This window comes from Saccopteryx leptura, chromosome 9, assembly GCF_036850995.1.
Source record: "Saccopteryx leptura isolate mSacLep1 chromosome 9, mSacLep1_pri_phased_curated, whole genome shotgun sequence".
In the NCBI taxonomy this organism is placed as follows: Eukaryota; Metazoa; Chordata; class Mammalia; order Chiroptera; family Emballonuridae; genus Saccopteryx; species Saccopteryx leptura.
In genome coordinates this window covers 22,546,431-22,562,898 of record NC_089511.1, presented here as the reverse complement: position 1 = coordinate 22,562,898, position 16,468 = coordinate 22,546,431, and the positions used below count along the sequence as shown (strand labels likewise).

Here is a 16,468-nt window from a genome sequence, read left to right as displayed (position 1 = left end):
AAGGGGTCACTCGGTCTGCTGAAGGCCCGCAGTCAAGGCACATATGAGAAAGCAATCAATGAACAACTAAGGTGTTGCAACGCGCAATGAAAAACTAATGATTGATGCTTCTCATCTCTCTCCGTTCCTGTCTGTCTGTCCCTGTCTATCCCTCTCTCTGACTCACTCTCCGTCTCTGTAAAAAATAAAAAAAAATTAAAAAAAAAAAATTTTTTTGAAGGGCAGAAAATTCAAAAATGAAGAAGATATCAAACAAGCACTGGTTCAATTTTTCACATCAAAAGATAAAACATTTTTCAAAAATGGGATATACAAATTGCCCTCACGCTGGCAAGAAATCATGAATAATAATGGCAATTATATTATTTAATAAAGTTTATTGACGGCAAGAAAAATTTGTATTTTGTTTTATTCCAAAAACGGACAGAACTTTCTGGTAGACCTTATATAAAATAGATTAGGAAGTAGAACTCGTTTTGGCTAGTCAAGCCTTCCTCTTCCCAGTTACAGATACACATGAACAATTCACAAATAGAAGCTTGTAACTGAAACTCTATTACCACTCCTCATACATATCTCACCTTGACAAGATTTCTTTGCCTTGTGTGAGACACCTTTGTAAAGAAGATAAACATGGACGTAATCATAATAGTTAAAATTTGTCTACAAGTTTTGTTTTTTTATTTTTAAGTTGTTCAAATTCCTTTCTTGGTAAGATTTCAATATAAAAGAAACAATTAACAAAGTTCTAGAATAAGAATTCATCCAAGACTTCTCTAATCCACTTGTAAGAACCGAGGAAGCAAATTTTAAATCGTTGAGTATTGACTTTTTATTATTAGTCACTGTTCATAATTTGTTTCAACCAAAAGACAATACACACAGCAGAATTCTAATGCATCCCATGTAAATGTTTACATCCATTTTATTCCTCACTCGCCTCTAAGACTTATCATTTAATTTTAAATTTTTTTTACATCTCAAAAATATGTCTGCAATAATTAGAACTTCATTAGCTGTCCCACTTGGAAACAGCCTTTTAATATTTTTACAGTAAAGAAGATGTGATGGGGCTTAATGAAAATGTAACTTACAACATTTTGAAAGAAAAGGGACTTTACAGGGACACCGTGGGAGTTCAGAGGAAAGAGTTCAGAAGCTCTTTCCCTTGAGGCCCCCAAAGAGAAAACAAAAACAAAACACACAAAGCGCAACAGCAGGTTCCAAAAACAAAAACGGATAAACTCCAAGGCTCCATCTTGAAGCCAGAATTGGCCTCATGGAAGTTCACGAAGCAGCTATACAAGCTGCTTCAGCATTTTCTACTGATTAAGTGTTCCAGGTCCTGGAACCCCATTGATGGGACCCACTCATTGCTATTGCTTGAAAAATGAGTTACTTCCAGTTCTACAAGCAGCCCCACCCTCCTGAGCCAACGCTGGTCAGAGTGTTTCAAACTTCAGCACAGCAATTCTTTCTTCAATGACCCTTCCCACTCCCAAACTCATGAGAACAGGCATGTACCACCTCTCCACCAACCACAAAGTTTGTGAATATCCACTATCTGCTCTCTAGCTCTCTCAGTTTAGGACAATGTGGATAAAATACATTCACTAGAAAAAAAAATGCATTCAAACTCTTTCCTCTCATTTTCACGGCCCAAATATTTTCCAATGCAGAAGATAATGAAGTTGAACCTCAAAAACAGTATCCCCTAACTGCTAACCTCTTCTAGAAAAAAAAAAAAGAAAAGCATGTTATAGAGATAGAAAAACTCAAACCGTTAATGCTAGACAGTTTTAAAAGTCTATTTTCTTGTATGAATGGGACAGACAAGGGGTATGGACCACATCTTTAACCTATCAAGAAGAAAGAATCCCTTCCCAAGTGTTACATTGAGGAATGTTTCTTTACATGAAAGACCTTAAGATGAACAGATGATCACCGTACACAGCATAAAACATTCCACCGACTGTCCAAATCACCTCCAGGTAACAGCACCGGAGCATTGTGGGAGGATCTTCTTGGGTAGAGCACCCGTCCTACAGTTTTTTAAGATAACTTAGATGAATTTTCCCTTAGGATTATTGCGGGGATGGGGAGGAGAGCAAGGGAGAGGATACAAACTTCTCTGGAAAAGGAAAAAATGAGGTAAAAGTGCATGTGAAATTGTCCAAGTAAGTGTGTGTAGGCTCACCGCTTATCACTCCAAAGTTAGTAAAACAGCCATGGAAATCACTCTTTCCTCACAATGGCTCTAAAGTTGTAAATCTATCCAAATTTGCTCCCCCTTGAATGGTTATGCTAGGGAAAGAAATTACTGAAATGTGCAAGTATTCACAAAAATTAAAGAGATTTCTCCATTTAGCAGCAAGGCCAAGTGAGAGAACTAATTCTGATCCTAGAAACTAAGGCACGCTGAAGCTTTCAAAGATCCGATCATTTGAAACAGTCTTCACAACCATCAGTATCCTAGGCAGTTAACTTAGCCTCTAGTCCTTCAGTATGGTGCTTGGGTTCGTTCCCTCTCTGAAATCACGTCATATTCTACACAGCACCCTTTGTGTTAAGGCCATGATTTTTATTCCTTCTAAACAAAGCTATGGATGATCGTATAACACTCTACCTTAAAACTGTGATCACCCAAGGAAACGCTGTTACTAGAACAGACCCTTTCCAGCTCCATTAGCTAGCACTGTCTTATAGCATGGTCGTCAGCAGATTTCTGAGATTCAACTCAGTTCAACTAAAGAAACTTGAGCTGGTTAACTATAAACGTGAGAAAGAAAATAAAGCCTCTACCACAAAGAGGAATGTTAGACAAATTCTATTCAAGAAATCCACTAATAATCTGTTAATCCTATCATGTTTCACAGCATTAAGTGTCCATCCAATGAAATCAGTCTGCAAAGAAACCTTTAAAGGCTATTTTTCATTGCACAGGCAGAGCAGTTGTCTAAAATATACACTAGTCCACACTTACTTTACTGAAAACTATGCACAAGATAATATCCTGTCCTTGATTCAGTCAACCATTTACCCAGCAGAGTAAGTTTTAGCAGATCTTGCTCTTAAATATTAGTAAGACCAGAAAGTTTCCCCTTGGGAGCCTTTTAGTTCAACTCCAGTCTGTCAAATGTTAGGAATAGACTAGCATCTGATACAGAGCTAGATTTGACAAGACACTGAAGATTTTAAGTAAAGGCTTAGTAAAATGGAGGTGGGGGAAATGGATATTTATACGCAGGTTAAAGACCAAAGCCGAAGTAGTCATTATACTGTACTCAATACAGTAATGATTGCCAACATGAATAGCGAGGTGGGCTGACTTTTCCTTTCCTCTTTAGTAGGTCAGATATGGCACCTGTGCACCTGAACGTACACAGTACATTCAACATGTGCCACGGGGCAGCGACCCTACTTATTCCAACAACTCAGCGGTAAGGTCTGAAAACACAAGGATCCTTTCTAAAAAGCACCCTGCACTCTTATTAATTTTAAAACAGCTCTAGACCTCATGTCTTTGATGCTGATATTTATGAGACTGGCCTCTCTCAAGAGACCCATTTCTCAGACTCAGGAAGGGATATCCTATCCTATGGTGTCTATTCCTCTGACACAGGAAACAAGGAAGCTGCAAGGCTTCATTCCAACACCATAAACTACAATATAGGAAAGATTTCTTTAACCGTGTGGTCTTTATTTCAGTGCCAGTGTTACAGATACAACACAAATGTTCCAGTTAAAAGAAGGAATTCAAAAGGAATGCCAAGGTCCAAGCCAGGCTCAAGAAGTAAAAAGGGAGGTTTGCAGTAATGGAAGATGACTCCAATTTGCTCTAGGATGAGTCTGATACTCACTCTTCCCATGAGTAAAGGTGCTTTTGATAAGGAGTCAAATCTTTAAAAGTGGTGAACTCCTCTTTCCACCCATTTGCCATAGTTCATCAGGCAAGTTATGGGTTAGGAGAAACTTTAAAACTTGTGGGAGGAATAAGGGCATTAACCTATTATATCTTTTAGAAGTTGTCCACCTCGCACTTTAAGGGGAATCAATTTTGAAAATCATGGAGAGTACTCATGAATACAGCTTAAGAATGGAGAGAAGGGGGAGCCGGAAGAGCCTTGGAAGTTTCTGTTACAAATAGAGCACCATATCCTTCATGCCAAATCTCAACAAAGCTCTTTTTAACTGCATCTGTCCAGTGTTTACAAACAACCTCTCAAAGTCTGACCAGTTCTTGGTAACAAACATACATACATGTGTGTGTCTGTGTGATGTATACAGCAATGCACAGAAAAGGCTACCAGGAGCCTAATGCCTCTTTCAAACTTTGGGGGAACCAGTAGGAAAAGGCAGGGCTCCCTAATGTCCATTGTTACATTTCCATTCTGAATGCCAGATGTAAAAAGCGCCTGAAGATGGTGACCCAGCTAGTGAGGAATAAATACCCCACCTCGCCCAGTGCACAGAGAAACACAGTAGAAGGAAGGGGGCAACTCTTTGCTGCAGAGACAGAGTGAGTGTTTTCTTGCCATGGATTCCAGTCCTCTCCTCCAGACCAGCTGCTGTTCCTCAGGGGCCCAGGGAATGTCGGTTCTGGCTGTAAATGTAGGAGGGGTAGAGAAGTGCAGAAAAAGGGAAGAGGAAGAAGAGTGCAAACTAGCCTCCAGAAGCAGCTGGCCTCAACAGTGGAGGAGAGGAGGTTAGTCTTTAACAATGCTTCAAGGTCAGCAATAACTTTAGGAAAATCCTCCGCAACAGTTCTTCTCTTCAGCTCCTCATGCCCATGGTACAGTTGGGGGGGACTTGCCAGCGATCACAACCTCTTTCCCAGAGTTCCTTTGATTGAGTGGGATAAGAATGAGAATGGTGCCGGACTCTCATTGCCAGGACTGAGGGGGGAAGTTGTTCACCTCTGCTAGATCTTGCATTGCTGAGCCCTTGTGATTATATGTGAGCTTGATCCGCATTCGCAGTTGTTGCTGTGAGAATAAAAGAGAATCACAAATTATACTCTGAAATAAAATCTATAGAATCTTTCCGGTTCACAAATATACTTTCAATCTTAGAGGGAACAAATTATTTTAAAGCAAAGCTGTCTCTTAAAAATGACACACAGGTGGCCCTGACCAGGAGGCTCAGTGCATGAAGTGTCAACCAAGTGCACTGAGGTTGCAGGTTCAATCCCCAGTCAGTGGACATACAAAAAGCAATCAATGAGTGCACAACTAAAATAGAAAACTGAGTGAAATGAATTGATGCTTCTCTCCCCACACCCTTGATCAACAGAAGAAAAATTGTTTTAAATGACACACAGGCAAACAACAACAAAAAGCCACCTAATACTCTAGCTATTAGCCACAGAGCCAACGTCACGCAGCCAGGCAGAAGAAGTGCATCTCCAGAGCACATCGCTGGCTTCAAACCTACAACGCAGTAACAGGACAGAACCACTCAGGAGCATTGTCATGGTAACATTCGCTGAGTACTTTTCAAAAAGATTCAACCCTAATGTCTAAGTTTCTAGAAAAATGGAGTAAACATACACTCATTTTATACTCCATATTCAGAGATACTGGTGCTTGCTCTGTAAAACCTATAGTAAATGAGAACATAAACTTGTTTCATTCCCAAAGCACAAAGAAAAATAAAATAATTAACTCACAGATAATAGCAGTAGTTTTAAGAGAACTCAATTTAAGTTATTTTCACTTTATGTGGCAGATTTCAAATGTAAGTGCAGTAAGAAAATTTTTACTCTATGTATCAGATTGTCAAAGGAATTTATAATTGTGCTATATGTACATACTATACTTAAAGTACAGTAAATAGCAGAGAAAAGAAAAGCGTTATAAGAGGAAATCATACTGGTATTTATGAGGCACTATTAGAAATCTTCCAAGGTGAAAAAACTCTCCAAATCATTTCCAAAAACTGAAAACTAGTCAATTGATTAGTCTTATGTAGAGTCAATTTACTTTGAAAAAATAAAAATATTGCCTAATTTATTTCTAAAACTATTTTTCATTTGGCTGCTTCATTAAAATGGCTCCACTTTTGCTACACATCCTTAACGATTACACGAAATGTAGATATTTGATTCAACAAATGTTCTTCCCCACTGCAACTTGTGTAAAGATTAAAATATCTAAGCTCCCCACCCCCAGCAAAAACTAGACCTTTAAGCCTCTAAAGGGAGAATTTTTTTAAAGTTGCACTTTAATAAGATGCCACTAAATCATTTCATGTGTCTGGGTTCTGTTCATTATCTATGGAAGAACAAGGTTGGACCAGAAATGGTCACAGATTTCTTATGACTATAAGTCAAAAAAGTCCAAAGAAACAATGCAGAATTTTCTTTCAAGAATACATATATATACTTATACCTTCCTCAGATACTGTCTTCAAATGTGCTACTTACCTTCTGTGGGTTGAGAACTTTAATGACTTGTGTAATGGTCCCCGTATTAAATGCTGGGACAATGCTGCTGCTAGGAGACAGAAGCTGCAGCTGGAATGTCTGGGGAGACAAAGGGCACTCTTCAGAGGAAGCAATACACTTACGACTATGTCTGAGAAGGCGGCAAATAGATAAGTCAGACACCCACATGGTGGTTCAAGTAACAGACTGACCTGCTACTACTTTCTATTTGTTTTCCTGATGTCAGCAGTCCATAGTCTGTGGGTGGACTATCACTTCATGGTATTTTTAAGACCCAACCACTTAGGTCTTTGTTCATGAAAACTAACACTGAGCCACTCTTCCTTTTATGGTAGAAAAGAACTTTATCCTACCAGTTTTCAAAAAGTGACCAATTCTTGTTCTGGCAACAACCTCGCTTAACAGTAACTTATCAACTATGCAGGTAAAAAACAGGTGCTTGTGGCTAAAAGAAAACTACAAAGAAATGAAAAGCTTTCTAAATATAACAAACCAGCATACCAGTCACTAATTAAAGGCTGGGATCTGTATACTTGAATTTTTGCTTTCTAAAGCCTGCATAATCTTAAATGTGGCAAGCCTATTCCTATATGACAGAGGTGAGGGAAAGGCCAAAAGACCCAGCTGGTACATGGATCTCCCAATGGGGACACAGGTCCTAACAGAAAAGTTATGTGCAGAACTAGCCTACACTGCAAAAGACCTGGGAGAACCAGAAGCCATAGCCTGCTGCAGGCTAGTGGGTTTTGCTTGTTTGTTTACAGGGAACAGAGATAAAAGTGCTATGAGCAACACAGGTAAACCACATTGCCAGCACAACACAGTCTGTATGTAGCTACTCTACATACTAGGACTTTAATAAATCTTCCCTGAAAGTTCAGTCTTCTAAAACATTAATGAGAGAGTAGAGAGAGGGAAAGAGAAAGAAGCAGGAGAGAGATGAGGGAAACAGGGGAGGGAGAGAGGGAAGTCTACCTTCTTCCCTGGAGCCAAAAATGACAAGAGTAGAAATTTAAACTCAATGCACAGGTTTGTTAGTTTGGGTCTTGGTCACATTCTGTTGTCAAGATAAATAATGTAAGCTAAAATAGTTTATTTACATTTATTAATTACATGTATGATGCCATCAATTATAATTCATACCATTATTTCATATACCACTGAGAAAGAAAACAGGCTGCCAATTAAACTATGACAAGGTGTCATTTTAAAAATGTACCTCAAAAAAAAATAATAAAGATAAAAATGTACCTCAATTTCAGAGATAATAAAGAGTAAAAAAAGTAATCATAAAATTCTATGTAATATGACAAGCCACATCATGTTATATAAAGGGCATTGTACAGTACAGCACCAAGAAGAAAGAAATGTCATAGAGCGGAGCTGATATGCTGCCAGAAGAGCAGCCTGAAGTAACAAATACAAAACCCTAGTTGTAGTGGCTAACATTTCCTGAGCACTGAACCCAAGAAAAGTACTTAGAATAGTGCCAGGGACATAAAACTCATTTATTCCTCCTGAGGTAGATATCCTTAATACCACCCCTGTTTGCAAATGAGGCAACTGAGGCAGAAAGATTAAGTAACTTGCTTAATGTCATACCACTAGTACTGACACCACTTTGCTACTTCTAAAAAATCTACATTCTTCTGGCTTCTAAAATATGCAAGTAAAGAAGATTACAAAGTCAGCAGGAACCACAAATAAAAGGAAATAAATTTCTAAAAATGTGTGGTCTAAATGTCATACTGCTTATGTCACTGCAAAAATTAGATTAGCTTAGACTAAACCAGGAGTTGGCAAACTATGGCCCATGGCCAAGAATGAAATGACATCTGGTTTTGTAAATAATGTTTTATTGGAACATAGCCACACTCCTTCACTTACACACTGCCTGTGTCTGTTTTGTACTATAACCGCAGAATTGATAGATGCAACAGAGACCATACAACCGAAAACACTATCTTGTCTTTTGCAGAAAAATTCTGTCAGCTTCTCAGTCTAAGTTTTTCTTCTTCTTTTTTTAATTGAGAGGCGGGGAGGCAGACAAACTCCCGCATGCTCCCCGACCAGGATCCAATTGGTAAACCCTCTACCAGGCAATGCTCTGCCCATCTGGAGCCACTGCTACATTGCTTGGCAAGGCCATAGTGCCATCCTCAGCACACGGGGCCAACTTGCTCAAACCATTTCAGCCATGGCTGCAGGAAGATATGAGAGAGAGAGAGAGAGAGAGAGAGAGAAGGGAGAGGGGTGGAAAAGCAGATGGCCGCTTCTCCTGGGTGCCCTGACCAGGAATCAAACCCGGGACATCCACACACCAGGCCAATGCTCTATAGCTGAGACAACTGGCCAGGGTTTCTAAGTTTTTCTTTACTCAAAAGTTTTCTAAGTACAAATTGGCAGTTACAAAACAGTCATGGGGATGTAAAGTACAGCACAGAAAATATAGTCAATAATATTGTAATAAATACCATATTCCCCATGTATAAGATACACCCTTTTTCAAAACTTTTTTTTTAACTTTTGGGGTCTAAAAATTGGGTGCATCTTATACAGTGGTTGTAGTTTTTTGTTTTTTTGGTTGTTTTTTTTTTTTTCATTTTTCCGAAGCTGGAAACAGGGAGGCAGTCAGACAGACTCCCGCATGCGCCTGACCAGGATCCACCCGGCATGCCCACCAGGGGGCGATGCCCTGCCCCTCTGGGGCATCGCTCTGTTGCATCCAGAGCCACTCTAGCACCTGAGGCAGAGGCCACAGAGCCATCCCCAGTGCCTGGGCCATCTTTGCTCCAATGGAGCCTTGCTGCGGGAGGGGAAGAGAGAGACAGAGAGGAAGGATAGGGAGAGGGGTGGAGAAGCGAATGGGTGCCTCTCCTGTGTGCCCTGGCCGGGAATTGAACCCGGGACTCCTGCATGCCAGGCCGACGCTCTACCGCTGAGCCAACCGGCCAGGGCCAGTTTTTTTTTTTTTTTTTTTTCATTTGTGTTTCCCGCTTTTTCACACTTGTTTTTGCGCTCACTGTTGAAGACAGTGATTCATCATCAGACACAGATGAGGACAAGTTAATGGACGGGAGTTTTGACAGTGATGAGTTGTATGAATTTTATAATGAATAAAACTTGAGTTCAATAACTTTATGTAATACATTTTTTTTCAAATTTTGGGCCCCAAAATTAAGGTGTGTCTATACATGGGGAAATATGGTATGTATGATGCCAGACTTATCCAGGGATCACTTTGTAAATTATATGTCTAACCATTATACTATACAGCTGAAATTAATATATGTAATATTGAATATCAACTGTAATTAGAAAAAAAGAAAAATAACATCATTTTTCAAGGATGAACATAAACACTCCCCAAACTTAGATTTGGTATAAACAAAATTCCAATTTACAAAACAAGCAGTAACTTTATCAATAGTAAACTAGATATTAATGAAGGAGGAATGTTTCTCTTAGATATATATCAAGTGTTTATTAAGTTTCTACCACTGTATTACCCCAGCCTGTCCTCGAGGCCCTGATCATTAATAGCCTATCTTACAGAAGTCTGCTCTCACCACTACTAGAATGTCCTTTCTTTATCCTACAATACTAAGATTTTTATGGCCAAGTAAAAAGTATTAAAATAACATTCTTCAATAAGCCATAGTAGTTACATTATTGTTAGATTGGGCTAAATGTGACAATTAAACACTAAAATATGTACCTTACCAAATGTGTTTTGAAAATAAAGTCAGTCAATCTTTAATCAAAAGAACAAGGCAAGGAAGGTATTGTATGTAGTACCTTTGGTACTGCAGCCTGGAAAACAAAGTCCGTCATGTCCAGCTCTGTGCTGTTGGAGGCCTGTATCGTTATCACCGTGACACTGGGGTTGGTGTTTGACCGTTCAAAGGTGAATTCTATCTTTAAGCCATTCTTACTGTATGCTGTGATGGAGGGGATGCCTGGGAAAGTACAGGAAGATTAGCCTAACTGTAGTCACTCTAATACTTACAAAATTATTACTGGCTTTCTTCAATTCAATAACTACTTCTCATTGCTTTAATGATAATAACATGAGTAACTGTACCTGTAGCGATGTCATTGAAGAGAGGCTGTGATGAAAGCCCGTCCAACAAGAAGGGGGGCTGGGATATCTGTGGGGCTGAGGCAGGGGCAGGGGCAGCTGGAGCACCTAAACAAAACCATCTAACATTAATTATCCAGTATGACAAAGCTCACCAAAAAAATATAGGAGAAAATATTATGATCTCAGGTTAAGGGAAGAATTCCTTAAACAAGATGCATAAAGGACAAACCATAAAGGGAAAGAACTTAAAATTTAAACACTTTAAAATGAACAAATGTTCATTAAAAAAATAGCCCTGGTCGGTTGGCTCAGCAGTCATGTCAGCCCAGCGTGTGGAAGTCCCAGGTTCGATTCCGGCCAGGGCACACAGGAGAAGCACCCATCTGCTTCTCCAGACTTCCCCCTCTCCTTTCCCTCTGTCTCTCTCTTCCCTTCCTGCAGCCAAGGTTCCATGGGAGCAAAGTTGTCCCGGGTGCTGAGGATGGCTCCATGGCCTCCGCCTCAGGTGCCAGAATGGCTCTGGTTGCAGCAGAGCAACGCCCCAGATGGGCAGAGCATCGCCCCCTAGTGGGCATGCCAGGTGGATTCTGGTAGGGTGCATGCGGGAGTCTGTTTCTCTGCCTCCCGGCTTCTCACTTCAGCAAAATTAAAGAAAATAAAAAAATTAAAATTAAAAAAAAAATAGAAAGAAGCCTGGCCTGTGGTAGCGCAGTGGATAAAGTGTTGACCTGGAACACTGAGGTCACCGGTTCAAAACCCTGGGCTTGCCTGGTCAATGCACTTATGAGAGTTGATGTTTCTTTCCTGCTCCTCATCCTTCTCTCTCTCTCTCTCTCTCTCTTTCTCTCTCTCTCCTCTCTAAAAAATGAATAAAGACTTTAGAAAAATACTTTAAAAAAAAAGAAAGACCACAGGAAGGAAAAAATTCTTGCTACAAAATAACAAATGATGAGTACTCAGAACTATAATTTATCTTCCTACAATTTAATAAGAAAAAAAGTTGAAGAAAAAAAAATTAAAAGTGGTAAGAGATATGAACAAGCCATTCCCAGAAAAGGGAACCTGAAGGAAAAGGGCATCATGGAGTAAGATGTTCCATCTCTACCAGAAATGAGGGAAACGGAATTTAAAGCCACATTGCGATACCACTTCACACCCAGCACAACGGTGAGAATTTCAATGTCTGAGAATGCCAGATACTGGTAAGAACATGTAGCAATGGGGACTTCTGACATCTGTCCTAGGGATGTGAACTAGGGCAACCAAATTAGACACAATTTGGCAATAGTATTCCTTAACCTCAAAGCTAGTAAAAAAATTTTTTTTTTTAAAGGGACAGAGAGAGAGAGTCAGAGAGAGGGATAGATAGGGATAGACAGATAGGAATGGAGAGAGATGAGAAGCATCAATTATCAGGATTTTTTGCAACACCTTAGTTGTTCATTGATTGCTTTCTCATATGTGCCTTGACCGGGGGCCTCAGCAGCCCGAGTAACTCCTTGCTGGAGCCAGCGACCTTGGGTCCAAGCTAGTGAGCTTTTTGCTCAAGCCAGATGAGCCCGCACTCAAGCTGGTGACCTCGGGGTCTCGAACCTGGGTACTTCCGCATCCCAGTCCAACGCTCTATCCACTGCGCCACCGCCTAGTCAGGCAAAGATAGTGAAATTTTAAGCTAGATGATTCTTTGTTGTGGCAGCAGTCTTGTGCACTCTAAGATGTCTATCAGCATTTCTGGCTTCTACCCATTAAGTGATAGTAGCACCTGCCAGTCATGACAACCAAAAACAACTGCCAAGCCCTGGTGGGCAAAATCTTCTCCAGGTGACAACCAGTGCCTTTCTCACAAATGCTTTTGATTAATTCTTAACATATGTATACAGGAAAACAAGTACAAAAGGTGTGCATAGCAAGAGAGTGTCTAATAGTGAAATACCAGAAACCAAAAGTCTATCATCAAATGATGGATTAAGTAAATTGTGGTAAGATGATAAAATTAAACACTATATATACACAACTGTAAAAATGTGAATGCACTAGAAATAGAGATGATCCTTGAATAATGTGGAGGTTAGGAGTGTGAACCTTCTGTGCAGTCAAAAATCTATGTATAACTACAGTCAGACTTCCACCCATGAGGATTCCAACAAAGGAGCTGACCTTTGAATAACTCAGGTTTAAACTGCAGGGTCAAATGAATTGCATGGGTCAACTGAAAAAAAGTCACTTATAAATGGACCAATGCAGTTCAAACTCATGTTATTCAAGGGTCAGCTGTATACATTTAACATGAATTATTCATAGATTATTCTCACAATGTTTAGCAAAATAGCAAGGTGCAAAAGAATACATTCAGCTATATATCATTTCTAAAATGGTAAAAACTGGCAAAACAGTACTACACACTGTTATCAAGAAAAACACAGAAATAGTAAACACTAAAGTTAAACACTGTTTTAGCATAGATGGTATTACCTCTGGGACCAAGACAGGAGGGGTTGAGGGGGAAAGTACAGGGGAACGTCAACTCTCATAATAATATTTTATTTTACAAGCTAAGTAGATCAAGGTATTCACTGAATGTTACAGATGTTGAATACTGCATAATACAAATTTAGCACACACACACACACCCTGGGAAAGGTGGTAAGAAGTGGGGGAAAGAAATGACCATATTAGCATTTTTATTAAGAACAATGAGGATCATACAATTGAGGACAAGTGATAAAACATATCTATGAACTGAGAGAAATCAGAATTCTAAGCAGAGGCATAAGAAAATTCAGCAAAATAAAGAATGCATTTTATATTTAAACAGACTTCAAATTACTTATGAGATTAACTGAAAACATACCATTTTAAAAGCATTAACAAAATTAAAAAAGAAAGGAAGGGTGAAATATCTTTTTTAAAAACTGCCCAAGTACACTAAGGGTAAGAAAATCCAACATACTAAAAATTAGCAAGAAAGGTAGAAATACAGATGACGAAGCAAAGCATAAGAAGCTAAAAACAAATATGATACTGCAGAACATGCAGTCAAACAGGCTGCTAATGAAGCATACACAGAAATGTTCATACAGTTCTCCTAGTTTTTATAAAGCTAATCTAGACATTTCCCCACAATTCCAGTTTTAGAAATGTGTTCCCATGAATAATCAGAGGCTATCCAAGGTATATAGGTAATGTATTGGTCCCCTTGGTCCCTTAAATTTTAGCTTTTTTCCCTTTAACAATATAATAGGTAGTTTTCGAAAACAACAGAAACTTCCTGTGCCAATTTCTCTAAAAGCACAAACTAACTTTACTAATTTCCACTGGTTTACATTACTATGTATTAGGACATAACTTAGTAATGGCTTAAAGAATCTAGAACTCAAAAATGGGAAAATACGTTTAAAATACATTATGAATAAGTAAAGAAAAATCTAGGCTTTTTAATATGTTATCATTTAGTTTTTTCATATAACACTAGGAAAACAAGAAAGAACAAAAACAAAACACTATGACCCCATGATAAATGAGTTATGGATATAAAAGGTATATGGGAAAATGAAATTTGTGTATAATGCAAACGTGGATCCATATGAAACATTCCCTATGGTTGAAATATTTGAAATTAACAAAATAACAAGGCCAATCTTTCATCTGCTGGGGCTTTTAAAAAATGATAGTACAGGTATTGATCGATGACCTATGCAACATACGACCATTCGACTTTATAACCACAATTGCTAGCCACCACTGCTCCGCGTGTGGCAGCGCAAGCGTTGCCCAGCTGGGTGTACGACAGTGTGGACCAGCTTCCGGCAGCACTACCATCTCCGCGTGCACCATTTCAACTGTTATCCCAGACTCGGTACAGCAATTTGTGTTTTGTGTCTTGGATATTTTTCATCAAACCCTTCCCAAGATGTTTACCAAGAGGAAACTGTCTTTGTCTTTGACTTTTATAACATCATTTCACAGTACTGTACATATAACCTACTCATCTTACGACCAAATCGTGTTACGACCGGTCTGTTGGAACCAATCATGGTCGTAACTCGAGCACTAGCTGTATACAATACTTCGGACTGTACACTGAAACTGATGACAACATCCATTGAGGAAAGGTAAATAACCTTTACAAGGACCTGCTATGAGTCATGCATGCAATAAATAGTCATCATTCCTCACAAATACCCTTTCCAGTTAAGAACAGTATTTATCATTCTTATTTTAAATAGATTCAGAAAAACTAGTCAAAGAAAGTAATCCAAAATAAGAAAAATATGGAAACAAACAATAGTAAGGAATTAAATAATGATACAAACTTCTAGATGAAATATCAACCATTTAAGATTATAATTGTAAAGACTATACTAACATAGAAATGTTAATGTGTCAACAAATAAACCTATCAACTATACACTAAGTTTTTGTTTGTTTTGATTATTCAGTGAGAGGAGGGGAAGCATAGACAGACTCCCACATGTGCCCTAACCATGATTCACCCAGCAAGCCCACTAAGAGGCAATGCTCTGCCCATCTGAGGTGTTGCTTCATTGATCAGCAATCAAGCTCTTAGCGCTTGAGACGAAGGCCATGGAGCCATCCTCAGTTCCCAGGGCCAACTCGCTCCAATATCAAGCTGTGGCTGCAGGAGTGTGGGAGAGTGGGAAAGGGAGTAAGGTAGGGAGGGAGGGGAAGAGAGAAAGGATGGGAAAAAGAGAGGGAAGGAAAAAAGGGGAGAGAGGAAAGAAGAGAATGGGAGAGAGGGAAGGAGGGAAGAGGAAGGAGTGAAGGAGGGAGAGGGAAAGAGAAGCGAGAGGGGAGGGGAAGGGGGGAAGAGAGAGAGAGAGAGAGAGAGAGAGAGAGAGAGAGAGAGGGGAAGAGATGGAGAAGAAGATGGGTGCTTCTCCTGTGTGCACTGACCGGGAAACCCAGGACATCCACATGCCAGCTGACACTCTACCACTGAGCCAACTGGCCAGGGCCCACTATGTTTACACTATGAGACTGTTTTTACTTCTCCATATAGCCAATATAGTTTTGGCATCTGAGGATTTGAAATGGACTATTTATGAACAATCCAAAAGTACATATGAAGTGACTGTGAAATTTTGTTAAGACATATAAACTATAAGCTCTGGAAAGCTGTTGTATTAGAAAAATATAATTTAGTCTGTGATAGCCAGTCTAGATGACTATTCCAACATCCTTATTCCACGGCTGTTTTCTATCTGAAGTCATGTATGCTAAAATGTAACTTCCATTACACCTTTTTAAAATTGATTTTAGGGGAGAGACAGAAAGAGAAACATCAATTCGTTGCTCTACCTATTTATGCATTCATTGGTTAATTCTTTAATGTACCCTAACCAGGGATCGAACCCACAACCTTAAGTGTATTGGGACAACATTCTAATCAACTGAGCTACCCAGCCAGGGCCTCCATTATACTTTTAAAGAAGTCACGACAAAAACTATATACTACAATGATACTCTTAGACATAGGAGTTTATAATATTGTTAAACACATCAACTACAAATGTCTACTACTAAAACAAAGATAAAAAAATACATACTCCCACCTGACTGATGGTGGTGCAATGGACAGAGTGTCAACCTGGGATGCTGACATCCTGGGTTCAAAACCCCAACGTTGTTGGACTGAGCACAGGATCATCACCATGATCCCATGGTCGCTGGCTTGAAGCCCAAGGTCGCTGGTTTGAGCCCTCGGTCACTGGCTTGAGTAAGGGGTCACTGGCTCACCTGGACCCCCTACCCTGGTCAAGGCACATGTGAGAAGCAATCAATGAAAAACTAAAGAGACACAACTACAAGTTGATTCTCATCTCTTCCCTCACTCTCTCCCTTCCTATCTCTCTAAAAAAAATATATATATATATATCCCAAATCAAAGTTATATTTGAATATAATTATAAATGATTTTC

The 16,468-nt window shown here is 39.4% G+C and overlaps 2 protein-coding genes across 4 annotated transcripts in view; one reads left to right on the top strand and one right to left on the bottom strand.

The window, feature by feature from the left end:
- The window catches only part of LOC136380711 (IST1 homolog), a 450,214-nt gene that overhangs the window by 262,957 nt on the left and 170,789 nt on the right, over positions 1-16,468 (top strand). The window lies entirely within an intron of this gene.
- Positions 818-16,468, bottom strand: part of AP1G1 (adaptor related protein complex 1 subunit gamma 1) — a 93,228-nt gene continuing 77,577 nt past the window's right edge. For all 3 annotated transcript variants that reach the window (XM_066348747.1, XM_066348748.1, XM_066348746.1), the window contains 4 exons: positions 10,530-10,634; positions 10,244-10,404; positions 6,425-6,523; positions 818-4,985 (listed from right to left, as the gene is read on the bottom strand). In XM_066348747.1, the coding sequence (XP_066204844.1) occupies positions 4,884-4,985; positions 6,425-6,523; positions 10,244-10,404; positions 10,530-10,634 (467 nt within the window). In that variant the 3' untranslated portion in view covers positions 818-4,883. The remainder of the gene's footprint in view (positions 4,986-6,424; positions 6,524-10,243; positions 10,405-10,529; positions 10,635-16,468) is intronic.